General features: G+C 40.7%; 1 protein-coding gene across 1 annotated transcript; it reads left to right on the forward strand.

Annotated features, from left to right (window-relative positions):
* tgm2b (transglutaminase 2b) lies at positions 1-11,409 on the forward strand. The gene is made up of 13 exons (XM_044022971.1): positions 1-72; positions 3,748-3,927; positions 4,891-5,109; positions 6,229-6,347; positions 6,774-6,902; positions 7,008-7,185; positions 7,303-7,435; positions 8,261-8,364; positions 8,465-8,704; positions 9,070-9,345; positions 9,426-9,586; positions 10,373-10,509; positions 10,908-11,409. Exons 1-13 carry the CDS (start codon positions 63-65, stop codon positions 11,056-11,058), a joined length of 2,037 nt encoding a protein of 678 aa, XP_043878906.1. The 5' UTR covers positions 1-62; the 3' UTR covers positions 11,059-11,409.
* The last annotated feature ends 4,409 nt before the right edge of the window (positions 11,410-15,818 follow it).

Consider the following 15,818-nt stretch of genomic DNA (forward strand, 5'->3'; position numbering starts at 1 on the left):
GAGACATTAGTCCCAGTCTGAGCTGGACACTCACTGAAGACACAGTCAAAGACACAGCAGTCATGACTCAAGGTAAGAGAACATTAAGTTTTGTATGACATTCATTTGTAAAAAAAATTTTTTTTTTTACTTTTTTTGAAGCTTTACAAGAACTAAAACTGCTCACTGTTACAGAGATGGTTCAGTTTGTGGGGTTGTATGATACATACTTACTGTATGCATAGTCAGTGTGTTACTGTATGTACAATAGACAGCATTCAGTGTGCTGCCTGTTTACAGAGGGAGATGAGAGAAACTTAACTTAAGGACATTTTATATCAGAAAATTGCTTTGATACAAGTACAGTAAGTGTCATATTCTATATATCCCTTTAAGGTACTTTATACAAGACTGATTTGGTGTGAGGAGGGACAGCAGAGATGGCCTAAATTAAAAAAAAAATATCAATAATTCTTCACTGTGTGTTGAATACATGGAGCTTTTTGAATGTTCTCACAGATTTACTATGCTGTCAGACGGCAATATAGTGAATTCACAGCATGGTAAATCAATTAAAGGATCCCAAATGTCACTGACACTTTAAATGTATCATTATTTAACAGGTGGGGTCTTATACAACAAGTTCTCCCCGCTTTTCCTGTTAATGTGCAGTTTTGTTTTGTGTAAGATAAGTGAAAGTCATGTTGGGCTTTCACGTGTCACTGCTGCGGTCATCAATAACAAAGGTGACAAATGTGAGGTGACGACATCTGTTCACCTCACGCTGCTCTTTCAAGCAAACATTCAGAGATCTAAAGACCAGAGCATCTGAAAAATCTTTCACCCCGATGTTTCAGCGGAGGGCTGTTGCCTTGGGACTTAAATGCCTGTGATAGCAGCTGAACGCCTCCACCAGCTAGCTGCAGTTATCTTTACACACACACACACAAACACACTACAAATAGTTTGCTTTAAGTCCTTGCAAACTCATTCAAACATCCCAAACCTGCAGGTTCACTCTGAATCATGACATCAGACGTAACATTACAGCTGCCATATTTAAAATATTTTGGACATTTTATGGACCCAGGCAACTAATCAGTTTATCAAGACAAAATGTGACCGATTGATCAATCATTAGGCAAGACAGCTTTATTTATATTAGCATGTTACAAGGGAAAATCACTGTGCTTTACATAATAAACAAATTTCAATTTTTGGAAACATTAAAATGTACAATTTCAACCAAACCCAATTATAACTGGCGCAATGGAGCACAAACTATGATTGTGCAGCATGAAACAACAATTTAAGTGCTCATAAAAATGCTTTAAAAGAGCTCAATCATAAACATATGAGAAAAAACAGTGTTTTTAACCTGGATTTCAAAATATTCACATTTGGTGTTGATTTCGCTTCCAATGGGAGTTTGTTCCACTTTTGTGCAGCAAAACAACTAAATGCTGCTTCACCATGTTTGATTTGAACTCTGTGGTCAACTATCTGACCTGAGTCAGTCAATCTCGGGGCTCTACAAAGTTTAACTTCTTGTAATATGTCATTATTATATTATAATGACATATTATAATGACATATTTTGTGATTTGTTGACGAACAGCAGCAGAACTTTAAAGTCTATTCTATAAGTGACTGGAAGCCAGTGTAAAGACTCTAAAATGGGAGCAATGTGCCCTGATCTTTTCGTTCTATAAAACTCGAGCTGCAGTGTTCTGAACGAGTTGCAGCTGTTTAACGCTTCGTTGCAGCCAACATTGGTTTAATCTTTCATAGAGACTTTAATTTTATTCATTAAGAAATACTAATGTGGAAAATAAATGTGTCTTTTTTTAACACCTTTGCAGAATGTGTATATAGATGAATAGACAGTAGAAGTGTCTGTGATGAAGTCCATGAATCAGCATGGGTGTTACCTGCAGGAATGAAAAGTTCTTTTTCTTGTGTTGGTTGTTTGTGTGTTTGTTTTTCCAGGATTTAAAGTCGACCCATGTTGACACCAATGACATTTTGTTTTACTTGCCTTATTAGGCTGATGCTGGCGTCATTGCTGCCAGAGTCGGCTGCTTTGTGGGAGTTAGTGGGAGCTAGGAGTGGGCATGTGAATTATGTAAAGCTGAGTGAAGGAGTCAAGGTCACGGCTGAGGAATCTCTGCCTTCTGCTTTTTATATCAGATCGTTGCGCTGCTGCAAGTTATGTGACCCTATAGAACAGACTGGCGGCTAATGAAATGTATTCACTTTGGCTTCGCACCACTTATGCACACCATCTGGAACAGAGCACAACGGCTTCACCTGAAAAGACTTATACAGTAACTGTGAAGTTTGGGAGAAAATCAAACTGATCATTACAGAGGGGATGAGGTCATATGCTCACATTGCATCATCAGGTTCTGGATCACAGTCTTTCATATGTTATTCATCATTGTTTTTACATTGTGGACAGCTGAGCATCTGTTTCAATATGTATTTTACCTTGTGTTTTGGGGTGTGAATAAAAGCTCACTGCTCCAAAAGAAAAAGAAAATAACATCATCTTAATAACTTGAATACATGTCAAGTATTTATCTATTTAGTATATGGTTCAACTCAAACCCTGTGCCATCAAATGTAAACACCAAAGTCTTCTGCCTCCAAAGCTCCAGCTGACTTTGGATAGGTACAGCATTATAGTCATCTTGAAAGCATTTGCCACAATTGGAAACACAAACAAGACCCTCATGGTTAATGGCCCAAGGTTAAGATTAGTAAAATCAGAGCCTTAAGAAGTAGAGGAATGACCCCCACGGAATTCATGTAAAACAGCAAGAAGTGTTTGCAGCTTTGTCTTTGTTTACTTAAGTCAAACCCAGCCGTGACTCCACCACTTCCTGCCCGTTTCCAGGACTTTTCTTTTCTGAACACTAAGGTACGACTTACGGGAGAGACACTGACCTCCGGAAACATTCAGTGGACAGTTAGTCATCATCATCAGCAGCAGAACTGTGGATTATTCAGTAGTGTTTCTTGTAGTTTTCCTACAAACAAGAAGTCCAATGGAGGGATTCACTAAGTCACACTTAGTGCAGTGGAGAGAGGGAGGGGATTTATGTTTGCACGTTTCATTGGAAGAAACTGTCTGTGTGTCTATTCTCTTCCTGTCACAGTAAGTTCATAGAAAACCTTGTGTGCGCATGCAGTCATTTTACCATAAATGACTGCATGCGCAAGTCCACATAATTTGCTGCGGTTGTTTACCACCTTTACAAATATTTAACCAAGGAGGGAAAGAAGCACATTTTTAGAAAATGTAAAAAAAAAAAACATATTCAGTGATGCTGCATCATCAACAACAAACAAACAATCCACCTTTTACTCTCAGATGAGGTGAAGGATGGAGAGGCCAACTGACATAACAAACAACATAAGGAAATCTAAACTCTCATTAAATGTAGTTTATAGTTCTCCACAAGTCTGTTGTGAAAGTCCAAGCGTCTCTGTCCCACACCTGCTAAACATTTTACAGCTCCATGAAGAATTAACTGTGGCCATTGAAATACTCCATAAACTTATATCCTCCTAAGCATAGGCGAGCAGAAAACAGATGTAGTGCATATGTTTTACACAGTGCAAAACAATTCAAGAATATGAAATTGAAAATGATCCTCTCCAACACTTGAATAAGGCTGCAAGAATAAAGTATATGTATATATGATACTGCATTAAAGCAGCATTTGTTTTAATGTTTTCTTCTTCTTTATTCCTTCAATTAAGTTCTGGATATCGACCGCTGTGACCTGGAGAGTGAATTCAACAACACTGACCATCGCACTGATCTCAACGGTGTAGATCGTCTGATCGTGAGAAGAGGCCAAGTGTTCACAATCAGCCTGTATCTTCGCTCCGGGAATTATCAGCCAGGACTCAGCTCACTTGACTTTGTTGCAGAAACAGGTACAACTCCTTCAGCAACTCTATACTTATTATAATCTCTAATCATCATATTCTAATATCTGCCAATGACAATCTGTGTTTGAGTTACTGAAACAAATGTTAAAGGAGAAAGTTGGAAAATAGACCTAGAGTTATTATTTCACAAAGCTATGTATCAAGTATGTAACAGTGGAGTGGAGCTTTACAAACAAGAGGAATTTCAGACCTTTTACCTTTTTATAATGACCTTGCAATGAGGGGGAAATACGGAAAACACTGTCATGTCCTTGCACTGAGAAAAAGGAAGGAAGGGAAAGAGGGAATTTTCCCTTTTCTCTCATCAGTTGCACTGCTACTGCCTTTTACTTTGAAAGCACTTACCATTACTTGCAAGAGGTTCTGTTGTTGTTTCCATTGTTAAGCTCAACCTCTCCCTCAAATCTGTGCGGGTAGATTTTGCTGTTATTGTTGGGAGCCCCAGATACTTTGATTCCGAGAATATGAAAAAAGAAATAAACTGCAAAAAAATCTCTTCTCTTCTCACTCCACTCAACTCTTAGTATTTGGATAAAGTTGTCATGTAGTGTTTGATAAGACAGTGTTTGCTTGCCATGCACACTTTAAACAGGAAACCATGTGAATAATCACAGATAACATTATCAGCCTTTTAAAGTCAAGTACATTTTAATGGGTTGGAGAGGAATCATAAGGCCACACATTGAGGAGGAAATCAGACATCATTCCTGTCCTTTATGAATGATTTTAAATTCCTGTATTAAGTATGTGATTTTTTTTTACACAATATAACTTTAAAAGAATTCAAAGATCTAATGTGGGAGACATGACACTTAATTAGGTGCCATTACACAGCTATTCTGCCTGTACATGAGAACATTCCTCAGATGTTTGCTCTAAATTTAACATGGTTTGGGAAAAGTCCCATTCCCACACACGCAGGATTCTAATATCTTCTGTCGCGTGCAGGTCCTCAGCCACATGAGCAGTATGGCACCAGGGCTGTATTTGGTCTGTCTGCCAACGTTGACACTTCCCGCTGGAGCGCTGCTATCATCAGTCCTCCTGGGGACACAGTGGCCGTGTCCATCTGCTGCGCCCCTGATGCCCCTATAGGCCGCTACACACTGACCCTGGGTCATTCAGCGCGGATCGAGTTCATTCTGCTCTTTAACCCCTGGTGCCCAGGTGAGTGAACAGACCATATGTCATGTTGTCATACCATGAATCCTGTGTTCTTCTCCAAAGTGCTTTGTTGATCACGTTTCATGCCAGAATGGGATCATGACGGCAGATATTCAGGAGCCGTGGTGACATGGATTTACTGGAGGTACAAGGCTGCAAGTTAACCAGGATTTCAAAAGGAGTCGTTTGACATTTTGGGAATCGTTTACATGAGGCAAATCACTCCAGTCTTGTTTCTTTTTCATAAATGAAAAGTCACTTAAGCAGCTGTCGGCTTGGCATAGCGTTAAGACCTGAATTTAGAAGGGTACCAGGTAGTCTGGCTCTTTCTTTCTCGTTGAAAAACTTTTGTGCAAGCATCTTAAAAAGGTCCAGTGTGTATGGACAAATGACACCTAATGATGAGACAGTTCCTCCACTTACCCTTTCATCAGGGAACTGTTAGGGCCTTCACCTACCCTAAAGAATTTAAACACTCACAACACTCCATTCTTCCTTTCTCTCTCTCTCTCTCTCTGCTGCTTCCTCCTCCTTCTTTATTTGTTTAGGAATTGTGTTTATGTGGGCAGAGCCATCTGTTCATTCTTGCTGCCATAGATGGTGTTGCAAGATGGTGGTCTTGATTAAAGCAAGCCTTTGCCTTAAGTACATATTAAAAGGCAAATTCTTAGGCTACGAAAGCCAAACTACTTTTTCATTCAAACAGATTATACTTGCATACAAACTCAGGAGTTGTATATTAAATGCCTATATATAATAAACTCTACACACTGGACCTTTATGTCTCACATGTCATATCTTGTTTTTTTTAATACAAAAAAAGAGTGCAGTTTTACTCAGATACAAAAAGATAAGGCCACAATGTGTGGATTCCCCCTGATTCTACAGTGTTAGGAAAGCTACAACTCATATAGAATGAACATGTATGAGACTATATGACCTTCTGATCTTTCCCAGCACGAAAGGGTCCTAAAGCAAGGAGCTATTCTTAAAGGAAAAAATGCTGTAAATATGTATATATTTTGTCTCCAATGCTAAAGCCTACCAGCCTACTACATGTCCAACAGTCTGGACATGCAGGGGGACAGACGTTGTACTGATGGTGATGTGTCCTGGTCACAGGTGATGCAGTTTACATGGAGGATGAGCAGAGTTTGGCAGAATACGTCTTGTCTCAGGATGGGATCATTTTCCGAGGAAGTTACAAGCATCCCATAGCTACTCCCTGGAACTTTGGCCAGGTACGAACACCAACACCGATGCTGTTCTCCTCACACAACATCATCATGCATGCTAAGACAAGCAGGCAAGCCAACATTGTGCTGGAGTAATGAAGAAGTGTGTTGACTCTGATAACAGGGCAATATCCACTTATCACATGACTAATGTGTTCCAGACCTGAAATGCCTAACTGTAACTCCCCATGAAAATAAATATTTATGTCTTACAGCAGGCGGTCTCATTTAGCCTCTGAAAAATTGTTATCTTTTTGTCCATGTTTTCTTATAGCTGATACAGCTGAACTTAGCAATAATAGTGGGTTGCTTTCTCCCAAAACAACAAACACTATTTGCTGGGTTTTTACATTTGTTTCAAAAGTTGTCAAAAAGGGACATGCCTTCAAGTTGACTAAGAGTGAACGTAAAGTACATTTTCCTTTTTTTCAGTTTGAAAGTGGGATTCTTGACATCTGTCTGAGGATTCTGGATATGAATCCTAAATGCCTGAAAAATCCTGGCAAAGACTGCTCAGGCAGGAGAAATCCTATCTATGTGTCCAGAGTGCTCAGCGCTATGGTGAGACATGTTTGTTTTCTGATTCTTGTGCACTTTTCTGTTTAGAAATAATTTATTTGCAAATACTGCAAGTTTAATAGTGCACTCCTTTACCTGTCCTTTCAGGTGAATTGCAATGATGACAAAGGGGTGTTGCTGGGAAAATGGTCAGATGGTTATGAAGGAGGTGTGAGCCCGTTGTTCTGGAGAGGCAGTGTGGAGATTCTGCGCAACTGGGACACACAAGCTTGTCAACCTGTGCGCTATGGACAGTGCTGGGTGTTTGCTGCAGTGGCCTGCTCAGGTAAGATAGAGCAGAGTGCAGTTTGGCAGCCTATCACTGAACAGCAAACTTGATTTGTATCAAAAAGATGCAACATAACGTGTAATGTAAGGTTTTAGTTTTTTTATTCCCTGTCAGTTTTCAGAGCTCTTGGCATTCCCTGCCGAGTCGTCACCAACTACATGTCAGCCCACGACACCAACAGCAACCTGGTTATTGAACGCTTCATCAATGAAAATGGAGAACTCATTCAGTCCAGAGAAATGATCTGGTAAGTACTCAAACGGTATATGTATGTTGCACCACAGCACATACATTACAGTAAGAAATGATGTAACAAATGAAGATTTATGCGTCATATTAATGCAAACCATATAAAAAAATTAAAATTCTTATTATAATTATTCATTTTAACCCACTGGACCTTATGTAAATATTTTGTGTTTGTCTTACTGTATAAATGTTCGAGCCCCGGTTGGAACAGGGGCCTTTCTGCATGGAGTTTGCATGTTCTCCCCATGTGTGCGTGGGTTCTCTCCACACAGTCCAAAAACATGCAATATGGGGATTAGGTAAATTGGACACTCTAAATTGACCATATGTGAATGGTTGTTTGTCTCTATCTTTGTGTGTGGCCCTGCGATGGACTGGCAAACTGTCCAGGGTGTACCCCGCCTATCGCCCAATGTAGCTGAGATTGGCACAGCACCCCCCGCGACCCTCTGGTGGAGGATAAAGCGGTAGTTGATGATTTCTTAGGGAATAAGGAGACATTTGTAAAATGCCCCGGATTTGACCATTAAAGCTCTAGTGCGTAACATTTAAACATTTACTTTACCAAATTAGTTGACACAATGCTGATTTCAGTCATACAATCATCAGGGGGTGACACTGGAGCCTTAACTGGAGATAAATACTGTATACTTAATGTAAACGTCAACAGAAGAGATTTACACCATTGTGGGTTAGTTAAATCAGCTTTTTAGGTAATGACACCTGAAGAAGAGCAGGCAGGCAGTGTTATGATTAAATGGTCACAAAAGACAGATAAGTGTAAATACAGGAATCAAGCTGATGGTGTGTAATAAATCCATAGGAACTATCACTGCTGGGTGGAGAGCTGGATGACCAGGCCCGACCTTAAACCTGATTTTAATGGCTGGCAGGCCAGCGACCCTACACCTCAGGAGAAAAGTGAAGGTAACGAACTGCACCACGGCATTCATGTTGTTGTTTTCATTCAAAAGGGAAATGCTCATCAAATTTGATAATTTGTCTTTATTTTGGCATTTTCTCTCAGGAGTGTACTGCTGCGGCCCCATCCCTGTGAGAGCCATCAAGGACGGAGAGCTCTTGTTCAAGTACGATGCCCCATTTGTCTTTGCGGAGGTCAACGCTGATGTCATCACCTCCATGAAGAAGAAAGATGGCAGCACTTCGAAGGTCACTACTACTACAGTAGTGGGCCAGAAAATCAGCACAAAGAGTGTTGGCAGTGACGCCAGAGAGGATATTACTCATCTTTACAAGTACCCTGAAGGTAGGGACACAAATCTAATTCCCAAAATGTCAAAACTATGGATTCATTCCAACTCTTAAAAATACAGTGTGTAAACTTTAAATAAATCACATGCAATCCACACAATGCTGATTACCTTCCTGGCATTCCCACGCTGATTTATTTTATGTCAAGACTGACCGAGGCAAAAGGGGAAGCATGATCGCAGCATAGTGCTGCTGAAGTGAACCTGCAGCAACAGGTTGGAGTATGGTTGAAAGCAGCAAGAAGCACTCATTTAAAGTTTCAGAAGTGGATTCTACTGCTAAAAAACATGGGATGTTCAGCAGTATGACGGTATAAACGCTTATGGTAGTTCATTGTGTGATTTTGTTGCATCTGCATAGGTTCTGATGAAGAGCGGGAGGCTTTCAAGAAAGCCAACCACCAAAACAAGTTGCTCCACCAACAGCAGAATGAAGGGCTGCACCTCACCATCAAGGTGACGGCAGACATGAGGAAGGGCTGCGACTTCGACGTGTTTGCTGTGGTAACGAACAACACGCAAAGCGCAAAGAAGTGCCGCTTGGTGTTTGGCTCCTGCGCTGTGTCCTACAATGGCTTCCTGGGACAAAACTGTGGCTTTAAAGACCTGCTCAATGTTGAACTCTCACCAGGAGGAGGTGAGACAACCAAGCCGACCACGTCGGTGCTGTACATACTAAACTGGTGTTTTTAAACATGTTGTCTCTTGTTTTTCTAGAGAGGCGTGTTCCACTCAGACTGAACTACTCTAAATATGGAGGCCAAATCACCGAGGACAACTTGATTCGTTTGGCAGCTCTGTTGTTTGACTATGCCACCAAAGAGGCAACACTGGCAGTGAGGAACATTGTGCTGGAGAATCCTGACATTAAAGTCAGAGTGAGTAGACAAAAAAAACACTTAGGGCACTTTGGTTCAGTTTAGTATCTCCTGCAATTATTGCCCTTTCAATTGTGAAAACTCATTCAACTCACTCAAGCCTCATTTCTGTCAAGCAATACAGTCCAGTTCAGCTCACCATGGTGCGGTTAGGAATGGTAAACCCTGATATACCTTGCTATTCCACCTTCACTATATATATGTATATGTATATATATATATATATATATATATATATATATATATATATATATATATATATATATATATATATATATATATATATATATATATATATAAATATTCAACACAAACAACCTTCAATCCACTCTTAGACTGGCCAAAGTAATCAACCTGTACCATCCAACTTTTTGGCACAGTTCCGTTGGGTCACGTAGCACGGGGGACACTGCAGTCCAATGATTAATCAACAGAGAATTGTCACACCAGGTCAACGCTGAGAAAACGCTGCAAAACAATTCTGTCCCACACTTAGTGTTTATTCAGTTTATACGTGAGAGCCTTTGGACACAATTTATACAGTGTGCTCTTTTGCGTGGGGAGCTGAACTGCACTCGTCCTGCTCTGTGGAAATGCAACTTAATTACATGCAACAGGAAATAACACTGAAGCTCACATTCAGCTGTGAGTGATGTCTACAACATATTCTTATATTAGCTGGCTATAAAGGTTCTGTTTATCAGTTCTGTTTACCTTAGCCCTAATAAACCTGTACTCTGGTGATACTTTGAATGACTAATATCTGGAGGTGGCTGTGCTCTGCAGATCCTGGGTGAACCAAAGATAAGTCGTAAACTGGCAGCAGAGATCACCCTCCACAATCCACTGCCAGAGCGGCTGGAGGACTGCTGCTTCAGCATCGAGGGGGCCAACCTCACCGGGGGCCGTGTGATTTCAGAGAGGTACGAGAGTCTCAATGTAGGAAGAAACTGTAAGACATCTGACATGAAATGCTTGTGTTCTCCATCATGAAGCGGCTCATATCCTGAGCAAGCGCAGTTCAGTCGACTTATCTCGCCTTTAAGATTAGTTGTATATTTTGGTCAAAGTAGCCAGTCAAAAACGTTGCTTGAATGCAGCTTTGAACTGCATGAGCACAAGATTATATTCCGTACAATTATTTGCCAACAGCAGTCATGAAACTGTGAGCATGTTGTACCTCTTGTTTAGTTTATACACATCTCTGTCTCCATAATAGTCACAAATGTGTCTGTCAGTGATAATCGATTGTCAAAGTATTTATGCAATCGGAGGACTGTGATAAAGTCACAGAAGTAATGTTTAAATATTTATCCCACAGGCTGGACTCCTCAGTGGGACCAGGGGAAGATGCTAAGGTGAAAATCTACTTCACTCCCAACCACTCTGGCCTGAGAAAGCTGGTGGTCGACTTCAACAGCAGCAAGTTGTGTCACGTCAAAGGCTACAGAAATGTCATCATTGGGAAATAGAGCGTTACAGCCTCTACTCACAGCAGCTTTTTTAATATATGTTTTAGCCATTAAGCAAAGCATGCTTTTGTGCACAGTTTTAATGCATGAAGAACTTTTCCTATTACTATAGGTTTTCATTTTTTTATGCTGTAGATCTGTTTTTATTGAGATTGTTTGTTTTAAAATGTAACCAGAGAACACTTTGTATTACAAATGTAGGCTGGCTAATATGTGTATGCAAATCTTTGTTATCCAGAATCTGTGCCGTTTCTTCTCACATTCTGAAGTGAAAGGAATAGTATTTTAAGTACCATGTACCATTTTTTTTATACTTGTGCTGCAATTAAAAGGTCATATTATTATCCCACATTTCATTATTTTGTAGGAGCATTTTCTTCTATGTGTTATGTTTTCCCAGGAAAAATGAACCGGAAGGATTTTGGAAACTAACAAAATACAGCACAAATGCACCTTTATGCTTAAGAACTTATTTAAGGGAGAAACAACACTTGCACAACACAACCAACTTAGTATTAGTCAAAACAGAAACTGAAGACGTTCACCCTCTAGTCACAAATCCTCACTGAAGAAGGAGAACTCTCCTACCTGCCTTTATAACCTCCTGCTTGGGCTGATTGCCCTCAGCTGTGGGAGAACACAGGTGCAGCCAATGAATCCTGATTAACCAAGAAAGCTGTGACTTAGATTCTGAGTCTCGGTCTGTCTGATAAGGAGGTCTCTGTTTTTAAACCATGGTTCCTGTACTGTATTAGCAAAAGGAGCATAACTTTCAAGAACTTTCAGTTTCCTTTTCCTCAGTGCATGTTCCTTAAAAATAATGTGGATAATATTGATTTTATTATTTTAAAATCCAAGTGTCATTGGGTGAAACACAATGTATAATCACTGAAATCAGACAAAAACAACGCGAGAAAGCAGTTGTTTCTCGTTTTAAAACTGCAGTGTGTCATTTTTTAAAAAATAGAAACAAGTCTTTTATCAAACCATTGTCAAAGTAGTTCATACAGTGCTGATTAAGCTCCACACAACTCTCTTTCTCTGTGTTTCAGTAGAGCGGTGTTTGGGTTGTTTCATGTCAAGACAGATGGAGGCAACAGCAGCAGTAATGTAAGATGATTGTATGACTGAAAACACAAAGAGACGCCCATAAAGCTGCTTAAACAAACGCGGCCGTGCTGGTTGTGATTTTAAGAAGTCTTACAGTATGTTACGATTTAGTTCTTAAAGCTCTTACATTATTAAGTTTCTTTTCTTGAAGCTTTTGTTAAATAAAAGAACCTTACACACAGTACTGAAATATAAGTATGTGTTAATGTGTGTGTGTGAGTGTAGACAGAAAACTAGAGGACGTGCTGCTCTCTGCTGGCCACAAATGATATCTGTAACTGTTGGAGCGGAAGATAAAAAAGCATCTGCAGAATGCATTGTTGGTTCTGTACGGTAGCTGGCAGCAACACACAACTATTTAACAGTTAACACATGTACGCTGGTGGTATACATGTGAAAATGACTCCAACTCCCATCCACAACAGTTTTAGATTATATAATATGCAATATACCTTAACCACACTGTTAACATGAAGGACACACAATGATACAAGAGCTCACAGACGACATGGCAGAGTTGCTTTTGTTGTTCTGAAGTTTTGCGTTTCCATAAAATAAGAAATAGCTTCCTGTGACATGCTTGTAACATGTATGTGACAATGGTTTATGGTTCAGTGGTACATTTAAGGGAGGTTATACATAATTATGTTAGTACAAGTTTATTATCACTTTAAAATAAAAATGGCTTGGTTTTTACAGCCTTAGAAAAAGGCTTTTTATGAAGGTTGTACTTTGCTTTACACAGGCTGCCATCTTGCTCCAACACATTTCTACAGCAGCTGGAATGAACAAAGAAGCCAAGAACATGTTTTGTTTTTTTTCCATTTTGAAGCAAGAGGCTAATTATGCAAATTAAGAATAACAACAAAAGGATGTTGTTATTCTTTATCTGTGTAGTAACTGAAGACTGAAGGCCACCATAGTTCCCTGATATGCTATACTCTGCTTGTTGCAATCTGCAGTCTTACTCTTATGCTGTTAATTCTTCCATTCTTTAAGCACAGGAGATGACCAGAATGAGAATGAGAATCCAGATCCTTGGCCTGACCGAGGTGCGTTGGAAGGAGAAAGGAGACTTTTATAGTGATGACGTGGGAGTCATTTATTCTGGAGGAACCACACGAGAGAGGGGTGTGGCCCATATACTAGACCGCCATGCTGCACAATGTGTGGACAGAGATGAGTCACTCAGTGACCGACTTATGAGGGTTAAGTTGCGTGGTGAACCAGTTGACATCATGATAGTGGTGGTATACATGCCTACCACCGCTCATCCTGATGAGGAAATAGAGGAGATGTATGACAAGATCGAGGAAGTCTTGAACATTGGGAAAGGCAATGATTATATGATACTGCTAGGTGACTGGAATGCAGTTGTAGGCGAAGGGAAAGACGGCTTAGTGACAGGCCATTTTGGTCTTGGTAGACGCAACAAAAGAGGTGACATGCTGGTAGACTTCTACAGGCGCAGAGGTCTCACAATTGCTAATACTTGCTTCGAGCACCACCCTCGAAGGAGATACACGTGGAAGGCACTAGGAGATATTCGTCGTTTACAAATAGATTACATCATTGTCAGAGAGAGGTATCAGAACAGTGTAGGAGCAGACTGCGACTAGGGTAACTTAGTGATGATGTAAGCCAAACTAAGACTAAAGAGAGTTGCTGGCAGTAAAAGGATCAAGAAATGGAACAGGGAGAACCTCAAAAAGGACTACCGTGACAAGTTTGCAGAAGATGTAGATATATATCTGAAAGATGGGAACGAGCCTAGTGCAACCGTGGTGAATACCGTGGAGAACAGGTGGAACATGCTAAAAAGTGCTGTACTGAAGAGTGGAGAGGAGAATATCGGTTACGTGACACGGAGAAAGGCCAAGGGTCACCGAGCAGATGCTGGATAAGATGGAGAAAAGGAGAAAATGGAAGAACGTAAACACGGTACAAGGTAGAATGATGTACAGGAAATTGAACAATGAGCTCAGAAGAGAAACAGACAAAGCTCGTAGTAGCTGGTGGGAATTTCATTGCAACGAACTGGAAGATCTGGAAAGAATGGGCCGATCTGACTTGGTGTACGCAAAGGTGAATGAGCTCTCCAAGGAAAAGCGCGAGGGGAAGAAGCAGGATAGTGTGCTCAGTAAAGATGGAATCTTACTGACAGAAGCAAATGACATCAACAGTAGATGGAAGGAATACATAGAGGATTTATACGCGAGCGGAGAGAGACCAGATGAGCTGCCCTTGGAGCTGGAGGAGGAGGTTGACGAAGACGATCGTGGTCCTGATATTTTGAAGGAGGAAATCTTGCAGGCGATCGATCATCTAACTGATGGGAAATCGGAGGGAGCTGACGGAGTACCAGCTGAAATGTGGAAGGTTTTGGGGGCTGAAGGGCTCAAGGCACTTGTGGACTGGCCGGAGGACTGGATGAAGGCGGCATTGAGAAAAGACCTCAAACAACAAGATGCGACGAACACAGAACCATCAGCCTGGTTGTCCACGCCTCAAAGGTCATTCTGCGAGTTCTGACCAACCGACAATTCAGCTACCTTGGCAGCATACTAACGCAAGATGGGTATTGCGACGTGGAGATCAAGTCGCGTATTGCAAGGGCAAAAGACACGTTCTCTAAGAGAAAAGAGCTCCTAACCAAGTCGTTTAGCTTGCCACTGAAGAAGAGGATAATCAAGACGGTAATCTGGAGCACTCTACTCTATGGTGCTGAAACATGGGCAATGCGTAAGGAAGAGATCAGCAGAATAGAGAGTTGCGAGATGTGGCTGTGGAGGAAGACCATGAAGATCCTGTGGTCAGACAAAGTATCGAATGAAGTAGTTTTAAGGCGGATTGAAAGATCGCTAGTTGATACTATTCGAAGAAGACAGAAAGCATGGCTCGGACACACACTCCGACACAGAGAATTGCTTGTTCTAATGCTCGAAGGAAGAGTGGAGGGCAAGAGGCCCCCGGGTAGAAGAAGATGTGGTATTCTCGACGATGTAAAGCGGGTGGAGGGCTCCTACGAGCGAGTTAAGAGACGGGGGGAGGGAAGGATGCTTTGAGGGTCCAGACCTGTCTTGCGACAGACCACCAGAGAGAGAAGCACAGTTTGGCTTCAACTCGGCGACATATAACAGTCATTTTCTGGAACTTTGAGGTGCAGTGGAAATGCAAAGCACACAGATTGTCAGGAATTCTCTTCTCCAGGTAAATAAGTTCCTGGTAATAACAGTTCCTGGAATTGTTGGGCTAATGTCACTTCATGAATATGTTTCATGAGGACATTCGACATTAAGAATACATTTTATTCTCTGACTAAAGGCCTAACTTCGTGTAGAATGTAGTGTTGTGCAAAGCTGTCAGACTAATAGTTAACTCATATTTTCATGCTAGTATTTCACTAAAAAGAACCTCGGGAAATGCTGCTATTTTTATTTATCTTGTACTAATCACAGGTCATATGTTCTTTCTTAAAATACAAATGTTACTTAATATTAGAGAGAAAGGCAAAATCAGAAATAAAAAGTCATCCAAATTCAATTCAAATTAATGTATTTAACAGAACAGATACCAAACAGCAGCACTGAGAACAAACACAGTCGAAATGTAAATGACAAATATGTAAACGTTTAGGTGAACATTAGCAT

The sequence above is a fragment of the Solea senegalensis genome, linkage group LG4, assembly GCF_019176455.1.
Source record: "Solea senegalensis isolate Sse05_10M linkage group LG4, IFAPA_SoseM_1, whole genome shotgun sequence".
In the NCBI taxonomy this organism is placed as follows: domain Eukaryota; kingdom Metazoa; phylum Chordata; class Actinopteri; order Pleuronectiformes; family Soleidae; genus Solea; species Solea senegalensis.